This window comes from Neomonachus schauinslandi, chromosome 7 (assembly GCF_002201575.2).
Source record: "Neomonachus schauinslandi chromosome 7, ASM220157v2, whole genome shotgun sequence".
In the NCBI taxonomy this organism is placed as follows: domain Eukaryota; kingdom Metazoa; phylum Chordata; class Mammalia; order Carnivora; family Phocidae; genus Neomonachus; species Neomonachus schauinslandi.
Genome location: NC_058409.1, coordinates 38919549 through 38942270, shown reverse-complemented (window position 1 = coordinate 38942270; position 22722 = coordinate 38919549). Strand labels below are relative to the sequence as shown.

General features: G+C 38.5%; 1 protein-coding gene across 1 annotated transcript in view; it reads left to right on the top strand.

The window, feature by feature from the left end:
• ANKRD55 (ankyrin repeat domain 55) overlaps nt 1–22722 on the top strand; it is an 88630-nt gene that overhangs the window by 15807 nt on the left and 50101 nt on the right. Inside the window, exons 2-3 of the mRNA XM_021702013.1 lie at nt 9638–9760; nt 20775–20905. Coding sequence (XP_021557688.1) covers nt 9638–9760; nt 20775–20905 — 254 coding nt within the window. The remainder of the gene's footprint in view (nt 1–9637; nt 9761–20774; nt 20906–22722) is intronic.

The following is a 22722-nucleotide window of genomic DNA, read 5'->3' as shown; positions in this document are numbered from 1 at the left end:
CCCAAAGTGGTTCACAGTAACACACTTGGCTAATATGCTCATGTGCAGAGGATTCTTTATGAGATTCAGATTTAACTGAGAAGTCAAATCTCTTAGTTACTGAGAAGTAATTTCTTTTGTCACTCTTTTAGACCCCACAATATTACATGCTCAAAGTTCTGATAAATATGGTTTAAACCAGCCTTACTTTAACCCTATATCCATAATATATGACAGTTGATGGAAGCTGTTCATTTACTTCAACTCTACTTAAAATCCTAGTGATAAGCCTTATAAAATTGTTTAAAGGAGCAGAAGACACCTTCATCCACCACTTTTCCTAATTCTCTTCCTAAAAATTATGAAAAATGAGACTTCATTTATCTACTCTTGTTGATTTGTCAGTTGGAAAAGAATATGCCAATTAAGTCAATAAACATATTTATCAATTATCTACAATATATCCAACACTACTCTAGCTTCTACTATCTAATGTTAGAGATTTTTTTTCCTGTAATAAAGACAAAGCCATACTGCCAAAATTCTAGTGCAATCATATAAAGAGTGATTATTCGTTAGGTTTGGTTTTATTCTTTGCCTTTTATAAAGCAATTATCATATGGTTTCACTCATATGTGGAATATAAGAAACAGCACAGAGGATCATAGGGTAAGGAAGGAAAAACCGAATGGGGAGAAGAACCATGACTCTTAACTATAGGAAACAAACTGGCGGTTTCTGGAGGGGCAGTGGGTATGGGGATAGGGTAATTTGGTGATGGGCATTAAGGAGGGCATGTGATGGGATGAGCACTGGGTGTTATATGCAACTGATAAATTATTGAACACTACATCTGAAACTAAGTATGTACTATATGTTGGCTACTTGAATTTAAATAAAAATAAAAATAGTTACCAAAAAAAAAAGGCAACGAAACCATGGCAGGAAGTCTGCCACAGTTCCATTTCAATTTCTTCAGGCATCTTTAGAAACACATGAGACAGCTATTCAGGAACTTACTGTCAATCTGTGACTGTGGACAGAGAGCAAATATGGACATTTTCGGGGTCAGAGCAATTTTAGAGAAATAAGTAAGCAAGAAAAGTAAGTAAAGGAAAGTAAGAGATCAATGTCCAATCCGGGAATGGATTACTGATAAAGAGGGAGAAAGCAGAGTCAAGACAACAAGAACATCCATGGAAGGCCAACTAGCAGAAAGTGTCTGCAACAGGGCTTCAGGAGCAATGCAAAGCTAAGGGACTGCAGGGTGATAGACTTGTTTCCTCTTTGACAATGGCCCAGCCATTCATACTATGTTTGTTTTTTTAAACTGTTTTCAGTGGATCAAGGCACTAGGAACATTTTTGTAAGTGGCCACAGTAGAGGGCTACTCAGAGGAAGCCTTTTGGAGGACCCAAGGAAGACCTCCTTCTCCAAATCCCTTCCAGCCCAATAGTCATTATTCTTCAATAATAGGTTATTTGTTACTTGCTTCTCCACAGATGTGAGAAAGACACATAGAACACCAGTCATGAAAGGAACCTTAGAGGTCAGCCTTCTACTCAATACAGGTATCTAATCAACAGCATTCCAAGCTATGTTTGGTCAGAACCCACTTAAACATGGGCAGTGATGAGAAGCACACTAGCTCACAAGATAATCTCTTCTAGTTCTGAATAGCTCTGGTCATTCAAAGTCTTAATTAGTTCAATTGCTGCCCATTAGGACTAGTTCTCCCTGTGCATCTACAGAAAACAAGTCTAAACCCTCTTCCAGTTTTTCCAGTATTTGAAAATAGTTGTCATGTCTTCTCCTAGCTAACAAACTCTGCCTCCTCACCTGTTCCTCACCTTCCAGAGTCCCCAGTTAAAATGGCAAATACTTGATGTGGAAACCTGTCATTTCTGGGACGTGGAAGAGGTAGTTGGAGTGATATATTTGATCCAGAAGAGAGTTAGGGAGATTGGAGGAAGGGTGGTTGAAATGACAGCACTTGGCTTACTTTGCAATTTCCAAAGACCAACTAGGCTAGTACAGTCCTTCACAAAATTCATTTAAAATTTATACCTGCCTAATTGCCAAAGAACTTATCGACACAATATTTTAACATCAAGGAGATTTCCACAAGACTCCAATGGATGAGAAAACCCATTGAACATGTATGCTAAATCACTCAATCAATCCATTCATTGTACATATCCTCAACGCCCTATGCATTGAAGATTGAGATCTCACTTTTTAAGAATTGGTATTATTAAAATGAAGTTCATTCTATGAAAATACATTCTAGAGAGGCATCATTACTGAAGCTCAACACAGATATGCTTCTTAAAATAGCAAATTCCATTTCCCAGCGCCCCCACACCCTACCCCACCACCACCCCAGGTCCAGTAGAGATGCCAACTGTGGAATGGCATTCACAGGTCAGAAGAAGCACCCCGAGGGACACAGTGATGCTGAGATTCAAAGAAACACAACATGTGTCGCATCACAAATCCAGTTATTAAGAAAGGTCTGATTGTGGCCAGATAATTACCCTTGAGATAATGTTGTTGCAAGACTTCCGCCCCAGAGAATGAAATCCCCTTTTCCACCCCCAGGGCATGAAAGTTCCTTTGAGTACTTGTTCTCAACTTGTTCAGCTGGTATATGCAGAACGCTTAGAGCTATTTTCTCTTTAAAATGTTAGAAAGAGGGGCGCCTGGGTGGCTCAGTCGTTAAGCGTCTGCCTTCGGCTCAGGTCATGATCCCAGGGTCTGGGATCAAGTCCCACATCGGGCTCCCTGCTCGGCGGGGAGCCTGCTTCTCCCTCTCCCACTCCTCCTGCTTGTGTTCCCTCTCTCGCTATGTCTCTGTCTGTCAAAAAAATAAATTAAAAAAAAATTTTTTAAAATGTTAGAAAGAGACTCTTTTTCCTCCTCACATATGACTGGCACTTTATAAAAAACTCTTAAAGCCTCAGCCAATATACCCTGAGGGACTGGAGGAGAAAACAGGAGAAATAGCAAAATGTTTCAGCTCACAAGATCTCTGTAGCCTGCTCAGCAATGCAAAGGGTCTCATTGAGGACATAGAAGACAGAGAGCCCTATCTATGTCAAAGAAGTAATATTCATAATAATTGGCATGGATTGAATACTTACTCTGTGCAGGCATTGCCCGAAGCACCTTGCATGGATTAACTCATTTAGCTCTCAGAACAGCCCTAGAAGGTAGTTGCTATTCTTATCCCATTTGACAAGTGAAGAATAGGAATAGAGAAGTTAAGCAACTCCCCTAAAGTCACACAGGTTGCAGGTAAGTGGCAATGCCAAGATTCAAACTCTGGAGTTTGGGTCTGTGCTCTTAGTATTTTTCTACAGTGCCTCCAAGTATATATGCAATGTGTCACATGATATATATGATGAGTCATATGAAACTACTTTTGTTTCAATGCCAGCCAGCTGTATCAATGATCTTAACTTGTTTCTGCACTGCCAGAGACTTCCAGACCAGCTTTTAATTCTCTCCAGCAGAACTGGTACCATCCTGGTTCAGGGACCAGGTCAAGGCCCACACGGACTCTTCATCACCAGTGGGTGGCAATGTTGTCACATGGAGCCATCAGGGTACAGCGTAGGCTTGGCATCCTCCCTAAAAGTGGAAAGGCCTCCCCACCCTATATAGGTCATTCTACACAACCCCTGAAATGGACTTTCTCTACTGTCCCTGGAACACCCAGGATAATCCTGCAGGAGGAGAGAGGGATGCCCAGAGAACTATTCATTTAAGTGATTCTTCCTCTGTCCTGCCATATCCCTGGTGTATCTCAGTTGTCATTTACACACTGTCTTCCCACTAGGACATGTCTTTCTTAAAGACAGAGACTCTGCAATATTGTCCCCACAATTTCACTAGCCTAGGGTAGATGTCAGGTAAATGGATAAATCATTAAACTTCAGCTCTTCACAGGCAATCAATTCCACTGTAACGAACAGTCTAAGGAAGAGCTACAAAATCCCCTGTTGTTAGCCAAAATGAACCTGACCCGGACTTCATGGTGATTCTAGGGTGGGTTCAGCCACCCAAGGATCCTCAGAATAGAATGAACTAAAGAAAGCCTCTCAAGACCATTCCCGTCTGGACTCTTGAAACTGCAATACCCAGTCTATCCTTACATTGATCTGACTCTTCCACAAAATGGTCACAGCTTAAGCAGAACAAGTGTCAAGCCGACCTCTGGGTAGATTTCAACACAATAGGCCAGTAATTGATGCAGACAATGGCTTTCCCAAGCAGCTCCGCAATAATAACTCAAGGGCAGAATTACTCTGTGAAGCTTCTAGAAAAGAGGCCTACATTTGTATAAAATCTGAGAAATTCTGAGGCAGGTCCTCGAATCCCAAACATTTCTAGAAGCCTGTCATATGTCTGAAATCCCACTATTAAAGAGCTAGGCACTTGGAATTAGGTGGATAATTTATGGCACGTGCAGAAACCTTTTAGGGTTTTTAACCATGAAAAATGAGGGAAATAGATGATTGCAAGAATGTCTATCCTTCCAATTTTTAGGTAAAACTTAAAAACTTAATATATGTACCTGTTTGTTTAATCTAGGGAATTTACAAAGGTCAGAATTAGAAAAATACACATATTTTTTTTTTTGTTTTTTAGAACTTTGTCAAATATCCAGGACTTGTTTTCTCAGTTACAGACACACTAGGCTCTGTTTACCCTTTTAGTAGTAGCACATTAATGTAAAGCTTATAAGACACTTTCCTCAGCATTTAAGAAAAAAACTTGGTTTACTTTGATGATTTTTAGAAATATAAACTCATTATAGAAAATTTGGAAAATATAGTATAGAAAGCTCTAAAGAACATCTAAGAGATGATCTTTGTTGACTTTTTGATGCATGTTCTTCCAGTCTTACATATTTCATATTTATACATATACATAGATAACATTTTAGAAAACATAATTTACATCTACTCACATGCTTCTTTCTTCCTACTTCTTTGTCTCTTTTCCATTTTATCTACTTTTAGCCTCTCTAACTGTGTGAAAGTAAAACAGATAGACTTATGTATGGGTGCATAAAGAGAAATTCCAGAATTCACACAGAGGGGGAGAGGCTAGAGCCATTGAAAACATGCTCCAGATGATAGTTAGATAATACTAGATAGAAAAATAGATAGATGATAGATATATACAGAGATAGATAAGAAAAGAAGGAAGGAGAGAAGGAAGACTTCATGTATTGTTTGTTTATTTAGATATAGATCTTCTGCACATAAATGGTTTCGTGACCTTTGGTAGAAAAAATTTTTCTTGCTTCTGTTTTAGATTCTTTAAAGACCATCATTCATCCTTCTCTTTGTACATGTAATTTCTTCATCACACTTTCTCATTTCCACAGAAATTCTTTGTATAGTCTTAAGTTTATACCTAATTATTTGCATTGACTTCAACTTAAATTGGCTGTTTCTACACATGCTCTGTGGAAACCCCTTCGTTTCCTATTTCTTAATGGCTCCGTTGTTTAGTATGATAGTTCAGGGCTAGAAGGTACTCTAGAAGGAAGTAAATTCTGTTCTGCCTCTCACATCTTCCTGTCCCCTTACTGCCTCACACATCTTCCTGTCCCTTTATGCTATGCCTCATGCTGTGTGAATTCCTCCCATAATACACTTCCTTAGTGGCCATCTACCTAAGATTGGCCATCTTCAATGTCAGGAAACTCACTACCTCTTAAGTGACCCGGAATATTTTTGCATTGCTTTAACACTTAAAATACCCTTTTCTCTGTCACTCTCACTCAGTGCTATTTCTAATTGCTGGAGTTCCACAAAACAATTAAACCATCAAATTATTTGTTTAAAAAGTTCTTTGAAAAACAATTCTATTTACATCAGCATCAAAAAAAAATATTTAGGAATAAATTTAGCCAAGGAGGCTAAAGACTTATACACTGAAAACTACAAAATATTGCTGAAAGAAATTAAAGAAGACACTGATAAATAGGAAGACATCCTTGTTTCATGGATTAGAAGATAATATTGAGATGTCAGTGCTACCCAAAGAGATCTACAGATTCAATGTAATCTCTATATAAATTCCAATGATACTAGATAAAAAAATGGATAAGGAAAGAAGAAAGAAGAGAAGGAAAAATTTATGTATTGTTTACGTAGATCTTCTGCATATAAATGGTTTTGTAACCTTCTGTCAAAAAAATTTTTGTTTTTGTGAAATAGAAAAATCCATCCTAAAATCCATATGGAATCTCAAGGAGCCCCAAATAGCCAAAACAATCTTACAAAAGAAAAACAAAGTTGGAGTTCTCAACACTTACAGATTTCAAAATATACTACAAACCTGTGGTAATCAAAACTCTATAGTACTGGCATAAAGATAGACATATAGATCCATGGAACAGAACTGTGAGTCTAGAAATAATCCCATGCATTTAAGTCAACTGATTTTCAACAAGGGTGTTATGACCATCCAATGAGAAAGGATAGTGCTGGAACAATTGATAGCCATGTACAAAAGAATAAAAATCAGACCCTTACCTTAACACCATATATAATAATTAACTCAAGATGGATCAAGGATCTAAACATAAGACCTAAAACTATAAACTCCTAGAAGAAAACATAGGAGAAAAGCTTTGTGACATTAAATTTGACAATGATTTCTTGGATATGATGACAAAAGGGCAGACAACAAAAGAAAAAATAGGCAAATTGAGCTACATCAAAGTTAAAAGGTTTTGTGCATCAAAGGACATGATCAGCAGAATGAAAAGGCAACCCACAGAATGGGAGAAAATATATGTAAATCATATATCTGATAAGGGGTTAATATCCAGAGTATATAAAGAATTTCTATAACTTAATACCAGAAATTAAACAACCTGATTAAAAATGGATAAAAGACTTAAGGAGACATTTCTCCAAAGAAGATATACTAATAGCCAATAAATACATGAAAAGATACTCAACATGACTAATCATTGGGCCATGCAAATCAATACCATGAGATATCACTTTACACCTATTAACTCCCTATTATTAAAACAAACAAACACATAAAACAATAACAGGAAATACCAGTTGTCTGTAAGGACATGGGAATATTGGAACCCTTGTATGCTGTTGGCAGGAATATAAAATGGTGCAGCCACTGTGGGAAACACTTTGGTGGTTCTTAAAAAATTAAAAATAGAATTACCACATAATCCAGCAATTCCACTTTTAAGTTTATACCCAAAAGAATTGAAAGCAGGGTCTCAAAGAGGTGATGTTTGTGATAGCATTATTCAAAATTGCCAAAAGGTGGAAACAGCCCCAAGTATCTATCGATGGATGAACAGATAAACCACATGTAGTCTAAACATACAATAGAATATTATTCAACCTTGGAAAAGAAGGAAATTGTGACACATGCTACAACATGGATGAACCTTAGGACATTATGCTGAGTAAAATAAGCCAGTTGCAAAAACACAAACACTGTTAATTCCACTTAAATGATTCCTTAGAGTAATCAAATTCATAGAGACTGAAAGTGGCATGGTGGTTTCCAGGGGCTGTAGGAGGGATTAATGGAGAGTTACTATTTAATGGATACAGAGTTTGAGTTCTGGAAGATGAAAAGAGTTCTGAAAATGATTGATGGTGATGGTTGCTCAACAATGTGAATGTTGAGTGTACACTACGAATGTACATAATGCCCCTGAACTATATATTTAAAAAGGGTTGAAATGATAAATTTTGTGTTATATATATTTCACCACAATTTTTTAATTAAAAAAAAAGATCTTCAAATATCTGAAGGCTGCTGCTATCATGGTCCCATAGAATAATCTCTCTAGAGTAAACACAAAGACATAGACATAGGTGGTTGTCATAATCATCATCATCATCATCTCCATTTTATTATTATTATTTTAAAGATTTTATTTATTTGAAAGAGAGAGCATGAGTGAGGGAGAAGGGCAGAAGGAGAGCAGAAGCAGACTCCCCACTGAGCAGGGAACCCAATGCGGGGCTCAATCTTAGGACCCTGGGATCATGACCTGAGCTGAAGGCAGACACTTAACCAACTGAGCCACCCGGGCACCCCTCATAATTTCCACTGTAGGAACAAGGAAACAGGTGTAGAGAGGGTAATTTTCAAATTCACAGAGCTAGTTAGTATAAACCAGGACTTGAACCCAAGTTGTGTGGCTCCAGAGTCCTCACACTTACCACGGAAGGGGCATTTGATGTTGATATCTCTCACCTCCTACTTCCAACCCCCAGGCAAATGTGCAGGTGAGCCTGCTTTAAAAACACCCCCAACAACAACAATTTACTGTGGATAAATTAGGGAACAGCTACTCAACTTTACAAAGGAGCTTGTTGTCATAAGTGAACCATTTTCAATAACAAGCTCCTCCTGGGACAGGTCAACTAGTTAAAAAGTCACTAATGACTTCCAAGAAGTACTGGAGCAGAGAAACCCAGCCAACAGGTTAGGATCACTGCCAATTAAAGATTAGAACGGTAAAGTATTTCTGGTGTAATGTCCACATTCATAGAAAAACAGTTTTAAAAACTTTTCTTGCACACACATATTTTCCCTGAATAATGGCTATGTGTGGGAGAAATTGTAAAAGCAGAGGGGCTCTGCACAGCGCCTCACTAGGGGTCTCCACATGAGCAGAGTTTGCCTCCCAGCCCTTCAGTGCTCCCCTGGCATCACTTGACCCAAAGTTCTGTTCTCACCTTTGGTAGTACTATTAGTTGGTTCAGTCGTGCACAAAGGTATAATACAGGTGGCTACCAAATTCCAAGGAGTTGCATATAGGTCTGTTCCTTCTGGAAACAGCATGTCATGAAACCCCAACTGCTTTTGTGAAGGGACTACATACAGAGATGAGGCAGGGTGGAGAGAATGGTGTTTGTTACCAAAGGGAACCCAGTAAAAGCTGGTTCTGGGAAGGAGGAAACTCCTGGTGGAAGAGAAGCAGCCACTGTTAGACACTACACCAGGAGAAGGCAGAAAGAAATTCCCTACCTCTCTCTCTTCTCCCCACCAGTTTCTTGCCAGTGTCTCCTTTGGGCAAACCAGAGAGCGAGGGGGCCTGGGTGATACAGTCAGCAAGTGTCAGCCCTCAAACCAGAGAGCGAGTGGGCCTGGATGATACAGTAAGCAAGTGTCAGCCCTCAGGGTGCACAGCAGGAGGGGATGGGGTGGAGAATACATCAGGAGAACAGAAAATAAAGAATGCAATATCTGTATCAGAGTTGGGTAAACTGAGTCATTGAAAGGAAAAGTTTAACATGTTTCAGATCAAAGAGGGAAACCTAGAACCAACACAAGGGTCCCATTTTCCTCTCTGGTCTCACTGATTTTGAATACCTTGAAGGCCTACAGAGAATCATAAAATCTCGGAGGACATCTAATCCCTCAGACTCCTTCCCAATATATGGTGATGTTACAACATGGCCCACAGGGGTCCACCTTTCTTCAGAAGCATTGAGGGTGCTTGTGAGGAGTATGACTCAGCCTCCTGCCTGGATTCATCAGAGACGTTTTCATGAATCACTTGTATGGGAGATGTTGTGGGTGTTATTCTTTCAGTGAATTTGGTACACACACTAAGTGTATCTCTGTTTGATTCATGAAGGTGACTCATCTGAGGAAGTCAACCTGACCATGGTTTATCAGGCAGCTTCTAACGGAGATGTCAATGCTCTGACTTCAGTAATTCGGGAAGACCCTTCCATCCTAGAATGCTGTGACAGTGAAGGTGAGCTATTTATGCATTTTTAATTCTGCAGAATGTTCTGTCCTATTCTTTTAGAGATGGCCTTCAGAGGTGAGCAATGTTAATGAAATTATATATGACAGACCATTTTGATACTGGAGGGACAAGGAGTATCCTGCCTCTGTGGCTGAAAGTCCTTTAGTAATTCTTTACATGATAGTCTTGGACACAAATTTTCCAATTCTTTTATATCACCTTGTATAATGAAGCTAGTTGGTTTGGGTTTACTTTCAACTTCTTTGTATGAATAACTAAAGTAGATAGGCCAAGTAGTTAAAAAAGGAGTATGGAAAGACGGCTATTTTTGGTAGCATTGGACGTTGGGAAAGTGTGACTATTTTTTTTTTTTTTTTTTTTTTTTTTTTTTTTTTTTTTTTTTTTTTTTAAAGATTTTATTTATTTATTTGAGACAGAGAGAATGAGAGAGACAGAGAGCACATGAGAGGGGGGAGGGTCCGAGGGAGAAGCAGGCTCCCCGCCGAGCAGGGAGCCCGATGCGGGACTCGATCCAGGGACTCCAGGATCATGACCTGAGCCGAAGGCAGTCGCTTAACCAACTGAGCCACCCAGGCGCCCGGAAAGTGTGACTATTAAAGCCAGAAAGCAAAGATTTGCTTCTCAGAAGATGGAGTAGATGTACTTTTTTTATTCCTACTGCTAAATATAACTAAAAATTTTGGATGTTGTGTATAATATAAACATAAGAACACTCTGGAAAGTGGAAAGAAAATGACAGACTAGCTAGGACCATGGGACCCAAAGAATGACATGGTGATAACTTTCCTTGGTTCTCTTTCCAAGTATATCCCATACTTGGAGTTGAAAAAATCCAACAGCCCAGAAAGGCTAATAGTCACAAACAAACACACACACACACACACAAGCCTGCTCTCTAGCCAAAGAACCAGGAAAGGGACATAGCAAGGCAGAGAACTTTTAGACAATAATGAGTCTACTCCAACCAAACATCACACAAATACACAAGCAAACAAGCAAACTAAAACTTGCTGCCCTAGCCCCATCATTCCAGCAAAGACCAAGTAGAAATCTTGGACCTCCACCCCAACTACTCAGCCTCCCTCCCCCTACCTGTTGGGGTGGTGTCAGAGGAAGCCTTTTTGAGAATTAGTATTTTTACCACCACCTAATAATGAAGAGTCTTCTCCCTCAGATGTCAATGGTAGCTAAGTAGGGAACCTGGACTTCTGATCTGACCTGGCAATGATGAGGTGGCACACATACACCCCTACTTCCCCTTTGGAGCAGTGTCAGAGAAAGCCAACTAAAATAGAGGGTTTAAGTAAGATTAGGTAACTCAATACAATACCCCAAATGTCCAGGTTTCAATAGAAAATTGTTTGTCATATCAAGAAACAGGAAGACCTCAAACTGAATGAAAAAAGACAATCAATAGATACCAACAGTGAGATAACAGATGTTAGAATTATCTGACAGATTTTGAAGAGGCCATGAAAAAAGAAATGCTTCAATGAGCAATTACAAACTTGCTCAAAACAAAAGAAAAAATAGGAAGCCTCAACAAAGAAATAACAGACATAAAGAAGAACGAAATGGAAAATTTTAAAACTAAAAAATACAATAATCACAATTCAAAAATTCAGTAGATAAGCTCAGCAGCAGAATGAGGAAGCAGAGGAAAGGATCAATGAACTTGAAAATAGAACGACAGAAATGAGCCAATCTGAACAACCGAGAGAAAATAGGCTTCTAAAAAAAAGAGCATCAGGGACCTACGGGACTATAACAAAAGTTCTATCATTGTTTTTTCCATCCTAGTACTTGTGGGAAATCATTAATGATTTTTAACCAGTGTACCTGTCCAAGAAGAGCTTGGGAGTTCCTTATCATGGCAGCAAAATGTTTTGTAAAGTGAATAGTTGCCCCTAATTATCCATAGTAGTTTTATTTGTTTGCTTGCTTGTTTGTTTGTTTTTAAATCAGACTTACATGTACATCTGCTTTGGGGCTAGAAATGGAAAATGAGGAGAGACAAATGTTAAATACCACTTGTGTAATAATGCAAGATCCAGACTCTTTGGGTTCAATCCTAGCTTCTACTGCCTTTGAGAGGAAATGAACATACGACATCTTAAAATTTGTGGGGCACAGCTAAAGCAGTACTGAGGGAAAGCACTAAATACATTTATTAGAAAAGAGGAAAGGTATTAGTCAATAATCTAAGTTCTTACCCCAAGAACCTAGAGAAAGAAAAACAAAATAAACCCAAGGAAAGAAATAATAAAGAAAGAATAGAAATCAATGGATTTGAAAACAGAAAACAAAAAGAAAATCAATGAAGCAAGGAACTGATTCTTTGTGAAAAAAATCAATAAAACTGACAAAATTCTAACAATACTGACAGAAAATGAAAGAAGTCACAAACTACCACTATCAGGAGTGAAACCAAAGATATCACTACAGACCTTGTGGACATCTAACCAATAAAAAGGAACTACAACAAAAAAACTCTACACACATAAATTTGACTATTTAGATGAAATAGATCATTTCCTCAAAAAAGATAAATTGCAATTCATCCAATAGGAAATAGACTATTTGAATTCCCCTATAACTATTAAGGAAAGTATATTCATAATTTTTAAATTCCCAGAAAAATAAATTTTCAGGCCTACATAGTTTCTCTGGAATCTTCTACAAACTTTTAAATAATAATTAACATCAATTCTAAATAACCTCTTCCAGAATGAGAAGGAAACTCTTCTCAGTTACACTTATGAAGCTAATATTACCCTGATATTGAAAACAGATGATATAAAGTATGATATAAAAAAAGAACCTAAAGACCAATACTCCTCATGAATGTAAGATAGAGAAAACCTTAGCAAAATATTAGCAAATATAAGTCAGCAATTTATAACTAGAATTACATACCATCACCAGTTGGGATTTGTTGTAGGAATGTGTGATTCAGTATTTCAAAATCAATCAGTGTAATCCATCATATTAACCAGCTAAAGAAGAAAAATCACATGATCATATCAATGAATGCAGAAAAGCATGTGAAAAAATTTTATACACATTGGTGATTAAAAACTCAAAAAAATAGGAATAGAGGGGCACATCCTCAATTTGATCTATAAAAAAAGAAAGAAAAACCCTAGAACTAACATTTTACTTAATGGTAAAAAAGACTGAATGCTTTGCCCCTAAGATCAGGAACAAAGCAAAGATGTTCACTCTTTTTTTTTTTAATTAACATAATGTATTATTTGTTTCAGGGGTACAGGTCTGTGATTCAACGGTCTTGCACAATTCACAGCACTCACCACAGCACATACCCTCCCCAATGTCCATCACCCAGCCACCCCATCCCTCCCACCCCTCTCCCCTCCAGCAACCCTCAGTTTGTTTCCTGAGATTAAGATCTCTTATGGTTTGTCTCCCCCTCTGGTTTCATCTTGTTTCATTTCTCCCTCCCTTCCCCTATGATCCTCTGTCTTGTTTCTCAAATTCCTCATATCAGTGAGATCATATGATACTTATCTTTCTCTGATTGACTCACTTCGATTAGCATAATACCCTCTAGTTCCACCCACATCATTGCAAATGACAAGATTTCAATTTTTTGATGGCTGCCTAATATTCCATTGTGTGTGTGTGTGTGTGTATGTGTGTACACAGATGTTCACTCTTACTTATATTCAGCAGAGTGGTGGCAGTTCTAGCCAGTGCTAAAAGGCAATAAAAGGAAATAAAAAGCATATCTATTGAAAATGAAAAAATAAAACTATCCCCTTTTGCACAGCTTGATTGTCCACAAAGAAAATCCTCAGGAAGCTACCAAAAAAACTCCTACAACTAAGTAAGTTCAGCACTGTCACAGGGTATAAGATCAGTCCAGAAAAACAAATTATATTCCTGTATACCAGAAGTGAACACATGACACCACAATTAAAACTATAATACCATTTGGGATGCCTGGGTGGCTCAGTTGGTTAAGCATCCAACTGTTGATTTCAGCTCAGGTCATGATCTCAGGGTTGTGGAATCAAGTCTTGCATCTGGCTCCATGCTCAACATCGAGCCTGCTTAAGAATCTCTTTCTCTCCCTCTGCCCCTCCCCCTGCTCACTCTCTCTCTCTCTCTCACTAAAACAAACAAAAACAAAACAAAACAAAAAAACTACAATACCATTTAAAATCACTCAACAAAGAATACTTAGGTGTGAATATAACAAAATATGTACAAGATTTGTATACTATAAAATGCTGATGACAGAAATCAAAGGAGATCTAAATAAATGGAGAGACATCATGCTTATGGATTAGGAGACTCAAGATAGTAAATATGCAGTGCTTTTCAAATTCATATACAGGTTTAATGCAATTTCTATCAAACCCCAGCAAGATTTTTTTGTAGATATACACAGAATTATCTAAAATTATATAGAAAGGCCAAAGAATTAGTAGAGTTAAATCAATTTTGAAGAAGAATAAGGTGGGAAGGAGAACTTAGGAAGATGGAGGAGCAGGAGGACCTGAGTTCACCCCATCCCATGTTTACCAGATATCATCCACATCCAAGTCAATAAACTGGAGAGTGATCCAAAGACTGACAGAAAAACTCCACAACTAAATATAGAGAAAAAGCTGTCTCTGAAAGGTTAGGAAGGTCAGAAAGTTGGGGGGTGGGTGGGTGGGGAAGCTACCTGCAGGAGAGAGGGGGCTGCACATGGAGAGGACACAGAAACAGGCCCTTACGCAGGGAGCTCACACTGGGAAGACTGATCCCCATAAGGCTTTCTCCTTAAAAACCAGAGGGGCGGGGCACCTGGGTGGCTCAGTCGTTAAGCGTCTGCCTTTGGCTCAGGTCATGGTCCCAGGGTCCTGGGATCAAGCCCCGCATCGGGCTCCCTGATCAGCGGGAAGCCTGCTTCTTCCTCTCCCACTCCCCCTGCTTCTGTTCCTTCTCTCGCTGTGTCTCTCTCTGGCAAATAAATAAATAAAATTTTAAAAACCAGAGGGGCTGAATTCTGTGAGTTTTTAAAACCAGTGGGACTTGGAGCTGTGCCCTGGCATCAGGGGGCATGCGGCTGGCTGGGTGGGGCACAAGGTGACAGTTGTGTATCCGGCTGCTGGGCAGGGCATGTGCAAAGCTTTAACAAAATTTGCCTTGAGCTCTGGGCCAAGACTACTATTCAGAATAGAAGGAGAGATAAAGAGTTTCCCAGACAAACAAAAACTAAAGAGTTCATGACCACTAAACCAGCCCTGCAAGAAATATTAAAGGAGAGACCAAAAGTGACAGTTTAAAGGCAGGAAACACAAAAGCAGTAAAAATGAATATTTTTGTAAAAAATCAGTCAAGAAACTCACAAAAAAGGGTATAAAATATAACAGCATGTAACTAAAATGTGGGGAGGAGAAGAGAAAAGAATAGGTTCAAACTTAAATGACCATCAACTTAATATATACTGCTACATGCAAAAGAGGTTATATACAAACCAATATTTCAAACCATATATAAAAAACCACTAATAAACATGGAAAGAATAAAGAGGAAAAAATCTAAATATATCACTAAAGAAAATCAGCAAAACATGAAAGAGAAAGATAAGAAAGGATCAGAGAAAATCTTCAGAAACAACTACAAAACAAGTAATAAAATGACAATAAATGTGTAACTATCAATAACAACTTTGAATGTAAATGGACAAAACACTCCAATCAAAAGACATAGGGTGACAGAATGGATAAAAAAACAAGACCATCTATATGCTGCCTACGAGAGACTCATTTCAGACCTAAAGACACCTGCAGTTTGAAAGTGAGGGGATGGAGAAACATCTATCATGCAAATGGACGTCAAAAGAAAGCCAGATAGTAAATACATGTATCAGACAAACAAGACTTTAAGACAAAGACTGTAAAACATAGAAAGAAACTATGTAATAGTTATAATAATAAAGGGGACAATCCAGCAAAAAAATATAACAATTATAAATATTTATGCACCCAACATAAGAGCACCCATTAATAACAAACAGAAAGGAACTAATCAATAATAATAAAATAAGAGTAAGGGACTTTTACACCCTACTTACATCAGTGGTTAGATCATCTAACCAGAAAAATCAACAAGGAAATAATGGCTTTGAATGACACACTGGACCAGAAGGATTTAACAGATATATTTAGAACATTCCATCCTACAACAGAATACCCATTCTTTTCAAGTGCACATAAACATTCTCCATACCATGCATATTTTCTGACCACAATGCCATGAAACTAGAAGAACAAATCTGGAAAGACCACAAATACATGGAGTTTAAGTGATATGCTATTAAACAATGAATGGGTCAACCAGGAAATCAGTGGAGAAATTAAAAAGTACATGGAAACAAATAAAAATGAATACACAGGGGTGCCTGGGTGGCTCAGTCAGTTAAGCATCTGCCTTCAGCTCAGGTCATGATCCTGGAGTCCCAAGATTGAGCCCCACATCAGGCTCCCCACTTGGCGGGGAGTCTGCTTCTCCCTCTGCCCTTCTCATGACTCGTGCTCACTCTCTCTCTGTCAAATAAATACAATCTTAAAAAAAAAAAAAAGAATATACAATGGTCCAAAACCTTTGGGATTCATCAAAAGTGGTTCTAAGAGGGAAGCCTATAGCAATGCAGGCCTATCTCAGGAAGCAAGAAAAATCTCAAATAAACAACCTAACCCTACACCTAAAAGAGCTAGAAAAAGAATAACAAACAAAACCTAAAGCCAGTAGAAGGAAAAAAATAATAAATATTGGAGCAGAAATAAATGATAGAGAAACTAAAAAAAACCCAACAGAACAGATCAATGAAACCAGGAGCTGGTTCTTTGAAAAAAAAACTCAATAAAATTGATAAACTTCTAGCCAGACTTATCAAGAAAAAAAAAAAAAAAGAAAAAAGACTCAAATAAATAAAATCACAAATGGGAGAGGAGAAATAATAACCAACACCACAGAAATACAAACAATTATAAAAGAATATTATGAAAAACTATATGCCAACGAATTGGACAACCTGGAAGAAATGGCTAAATTCCTAGAAATGTATAAACTGCAAAAACTGAAACAGGAATAAACAGAAAATCTGAACAAACCAATAACCAGAAAAGAAATTGAATCAGTATTCAAGAAACTCCCAACAAACAAAAATCTAGGACCAGATAGCTTTACAGGTGAATTCTACCCAACATTTAAACAAGAGTCAATATATATTCTCCTTAAACTATTCCAAAAATAGAAAAGGAAGGAAAACTTCCAAATTCATTCTATGAGGCCAGCATTACCCTGATACCAAAATGGGATAAAGACACCACTAAAAAGAGAACCACAGGCCAAAATCCCTGCTGAACATAGATGCAAAAATCCTTAAGAAAATACTAGCAAACTAAATTCAACAGTACATTTTAAAAAATCATACACAATCAAGTGGACTTATTTCTGGGTTGCAAGGGTGGTTCAATATTCACAAATCAATCAACATGATACATCACATCAATAAGAAAAAGGATAAGAACTATATGATCATTTCAATAAATGGAGAAAAAGCATTTGACACCCATTCATGATAAAAACCCTCAACAAAGTAGGTTTAGAAGGAATATACCTCAACAAAATAAAGGCCATCAATGAAAAATCCACAGCTAATATCATCCTCACTGGAGAAAAACTGAGAGCTTTTCCTCTATGTCAGGAATAAGACAAGGATGTCCATTCTCACCACTTCCATTGAACATAGTACTGGAAGTCCCAGCTACAGCAATCATATGAGAAAAGGGACTAAATCAGTAAGGAAGTAGTAAAACATTCACTATGTGCAGATGACATCATATTATATATAGAAAACTGAAAAGACTACACCAAAAAATTGTTAGAACTGATACATGAATTCAGTGAAGTTGCAGGGTATAAAATCAATGGACAGAAATCTGGTGTATTTCTCTACACCAATAATAAAGCACCAGAAAGAGAAATTAAGGTAGCAATCCTATTTGCAATTGCACCAAAAACCATGAGATACTTAGGAATAAACTAACCAAAGAGGTGAAAGACCTGTACTCTGAAAACTATAAAACACTGATGAAAGAAATTGAAGATGACACAAAGAAATGGAAAGCCATTCCATGCTCATGGATTGAAAGAACAAATATTGTTAAAATGTCCATGCTACTCAAAGCAACCTACACATTTAATGCAACCCCTATCAAAATACCAACAGCATTTTTTACAGAACTAGAACAACCAATTCTAAAATTTGTATGGAACCACAAAAGACCCTAAATAGCCAAAGCAATTTTGAAAAAGAAAAACAAAGCTGGAGGCATCATAATTCTGGACTTCCAGTTATATTACAGAGCTATAGTAGTCAAAACAGTATGGTACTTGCACAAAAGTAGACATATAGCTCAATAGAACAGGATAGAAAACCCAGAAATAAACCCACAACTATATGGTCAATCTTCAACGAAGCAGGAAAGAATATCCAATGGGAAAGGGATAATCTCTTCAACAAATGGTATAGGGAAAACTGGATAGCAACACATAAAAGAAAGAAACTGGGCCACTTTCTCACACCATACACAAAAATAAATTCAAAATGGATTAAAAACCTAAGTGTGAGACCTGAAGCCATAAAAATTGTAGAAGAGAACCTCTTTGACATTGGCTGTAGCAACTTTTTTCTAGATATGTCTCCTGAGGCAAGGGAAACAAAAGCAAAAATAAACTATTAGTACTACATCAAAATAAAAAGCTTCTGCACAGTGAAGGAAACAATCAACAAAACTGAAACGCAACCTATGGAATGGGAGAAGATATTTGCAAATGACATGTCTGATAAAGGGTTAGTGTGCAAAATATAGAAAGAACTTATAAAACTCAACACCCAAAAAACAAATGATCCAATTTAAAAATGAGCAGAAGACATGAACAGACATTTATCCAAAGAAAACATACACATGGCCAACTGACGATTGAAAAGATGTTCATCATCACTTATCATCAGGGAAATGCAAATCAAAACTACAATGAAGTGTCGCCTCACATCCATCAGAATGGCTAAAATCAACAACACAAGATACAATGGATGTTGGCAAGGATGTGGAAAAAAAGGAACCCTCACGTACTGTTGGTGGGAATGCAAACTGATGCAGCCACTATGGGAAAAAGTATGGAGGTCCCCCCAAAAAGTTCAAAATTAAAACTACCCTATGACCCTCAAAAATACAAAAACACTAACTCAAAGGAATACATGCCCCTGTGTTTATAGGAGCATTATTTACAGTAGCCAAGCTATGGAAGCAGCCCAAGTTTCCATGAATGGGTAGAGAAGATGTGGTATGTACACACAGTGGAATATTATTCAGCCATAAAAAAGAATGAAATCTTGCCATTTGCGACAACATGGATGGAGCTAGAGAATATAATGCTAAGCGAAATAAGTCAGAGAAAGACAAATACCATATGATTTCACTCATATGTGGAATTTAAGAAAAAACAAATGAGCAAAGGGAAAAAAAGAGAGAGAGAGATAAACCAAGAAACAGACTTTTAATTATAGAGAACACACTGATGGCTACCAGAAGGGAGGTGGGTAGGGGGATGGGTTAAAAAGGTGATGGGGATTAAGGAGGGCACTGGTCATGATGAGCACCGGGTGACATATGGAAGTGTTGAATCACTATACTGTACACCTGAAACTAATATCACACTGTATATTAACTAACTGGAATTAAAATAAAAATGTTAAAAAAAAAAGAATAAAGCAGGAGGAATCAGTCTGCCAAATTTCAAGACTTATTGTATGGCTACAGAAATTAAGACTGTGGAAATGGCTGAGGGTTACACACATAGATTAATGGAAAAGAATGAAAAATTCAGAAATAGACTCACACAAATATACTCAACTGATCTCTGACAAAGGTGCAAATGTAATTCAGTGGAAGAAAGGCTCTTCAACAAACAGTGCTAGAGCAATTCAACACCCGCAAACAGAAAAACGAAGACAGAGGGAGGGAGGGAAGAAGGGAAAGAGGAGAGAGAAGAAGAAATGAAGAAGGAACTATTGAGACTAAGGAAGACATAGTTCTTCACTGCTGCTTTTACCCCAAGAGCACTGGAAGGGAGAGATTTGCAGAGCAACTGGGTTGCCCGCGCAGTCTTTCGGTGAGAACAGCAGTCCCGCCATTTGTCCATTCTCAGGGATCTCCTAGGGTCACAGCTTGCGGGTTCACAGGAAGAAGGTGTGAATCGCCAATGAAAACACTTGTAAACAAGTCTCACGTTGGCAAGGGACTGTGTCTGAGGTTTGGTTTCTTCACCTGAAGGAGTGTGAAGCACCTGGATTCTGCCTCACCAGGCTAGCTTGTTCCAGCAGGCCTACAAGTTAATCAGAATGTGTAATTTCATCTCTGTTTTTGTTCAGAAAGAAAAGACATGAAGAACCAAATGCCTTGGCTTATATTAATAACCAAAACAGAGAAGTATTGCAACAAAGGTGGACCCTTTCCTTAAGACTGTATGCAAGCTAAGGCTAGGCTGCCATCACTGCCCTTTATCACCCACCACCTCTAGTAAAAGTGTGCTGGAACTGTCTGCCTGGCTCAAGTTGCTTTCCAGACACCTCCGGATCCTACATTGTTCAAGCCAAGTGAGGATAAACCTGCCTGTTAGTCCCAAATTGTGCTGATTCTCAAGGTAGTAATGAGGAATTTTTATCATTGGCACGAAATGTTTTATCAACTAATTACTGCAAAATTATAGAAGATTTAATAGAGCTAGAAAAAATACACAGTTTATATAAATGTAGCAACAATCATCTTCATTTCTCTTCAGTCCCATGTAGCTCAACAGCTGGGTTTGTGTTGAGGGCAGCTCATTTATCTGCAACGAGCATATATGGGCAAAAAATTTTGCCCATAAATTTCACAAGTCAAATATTATTAAAGGCTGTTGAAATGTCTCCTTCCAGGATGTACACCCTTGATGCATGCAGTTTCTGGACGTCAAGTGGACACAGTGAAGCTATTGTTGAAGATGGGGGCCAATATTAACATGCAGGATGCTTATGGTCGCACAAGTCTATGCCTGGCAACCTATCTGGTACCAACTCTGTCTTTGGTGGCTGTCAGGGAGTGGGGAGGGCTAAATGTGTTGTTATGGGGTCCCCCTTGTGGAAGAGTATTCTTGGATTTATGCAGCTAGCCAGTGGAAGCAGAACTTGAATCTTTGCTCTAATCATCTCTGACAATTATAGCACTATGAAGAGTTGGTTTTGTGGATCTGAGACATTTTGGATCTTCCTAACAATCCTCCAAGATAGAGGCAATATTGCCATTACAGAAATTTTACTTTCCATCTTAACTGCATCAGAATTTGCCTTGGGGCATTTCTGGACATACTTGGTACTCCTTCTAAGAACACAGTCCATTAATACCCTGAGTGGGTGGTAGTCCTTGAAGCTACAGGTAACATTGTGGGGTAGGATCAGTTGAGTGGAAGCTGGAGAATATGGGGAACATTGGGAACTGGGAAAATTGGGGGGGGGGTAGGAGTAGGGGAGATATGTCAGGCTATTAAGTGGCAATACCAAGCATAGGACTCAACCCACAATCAATACTAAGTATCAAAGTTATATAGAGTGAGTCCTCATCAAGAGATTTCAGCTCAGCATTTCCCAACATTAGAGCAAGTTTGGTAAGCTTTACTGAAAACTTTCAAGTCCCTCTCTTTTCAAATCCTCCCTCAAATCCTTCTAAGAAACCACAGGGCTTCCTTGAGTATGTGTCAAGCAAGTTCTTAGTGCCACAGGTGGGTCATCATTCTCCTTTATCTCCAATGAGGTTCCTGGAAATCTTCCTCTAACTATTGTTGCTGCTGAAGCAGATTCTTGGATTTGCTATTGCTGCCCATTGACAGCAGGGGATTTGCCCTGAGCAAGCCCCACTCTGTCTTGCAACTGTCCTGCTGAAGTAGGAATGTCCCTTCCCCAAACACCACACCTTCCTGCCACGATCTAGCAGAGATTGCATGAGGCATGGCCCAATTCTTGCAGAGATTTTCTTTAGAAACTACTTTTTCTTTTTCTATTTGCATGCCCTCTTTCTCTAAGACTTAGACATGAAACTAGAATTTTTTTTTCCCGAAGTGCTGGAGTACTTGTTTCAAATGCACTTTCCAGGAGTACACCCTAGACCTCCTGAGCCAGACACTGTGAGCAGACATGGGTAGTGAGTGGGGAGGAGGTGTCTGCATGTTAAAGAAACCTCCCTGGCCATTTTTATACCCACGCAAGTTTGAAAACCACTGGTCTATGAGTACTAGGTGAAGTCTCATATCTCAGAGAGACACAGGAATGCCCTCCTAGCCCCTTCCCTTCTAAAGCATGCCCTAATAACTGCTCCTGCAATGGATTTTTTCTTTTTTCTTTTTTTCTTTCTTTTGTATCCAAGCTGAGGAGAAGAGAAAATTTGGATCAGGGGGTGGAGGAAGTGAATAGAGATGGTTTCTAAAGTTGACTGCTACTTGCATAGAGAATAGATGGAAACCAAGCTGCACTTCATTCAAAATTCTAAAGTTCCAGGATTGGGAAGAGTTATCTTGTAGATCACAGTGAATAGTGAGCCTAGAGAGGTGCTCCCTTTGCAGACAGCTCTTCCTAGGAATGCGTTCTAAGGAGCTACATGAGGGAAATAGGCTTACATGAAAGCATGTGGCATCGCCCTGTTAATGATGCCCCCCTTCTTTGTGGTAACCAAAGGAAGGACCCATCCCTGTTTCTTATGAGGCTTCCTGGGAAGGGTGAGGGGTGGTCCTGGGGATTGCACTGTGGAGCCCACCACTCCCTTCTAGCAATGTTTGAATTCAAGTATTAAAAGAGAAACTTGGGAAAGCGGGCACTTAGAAATTAAGTGTCCATC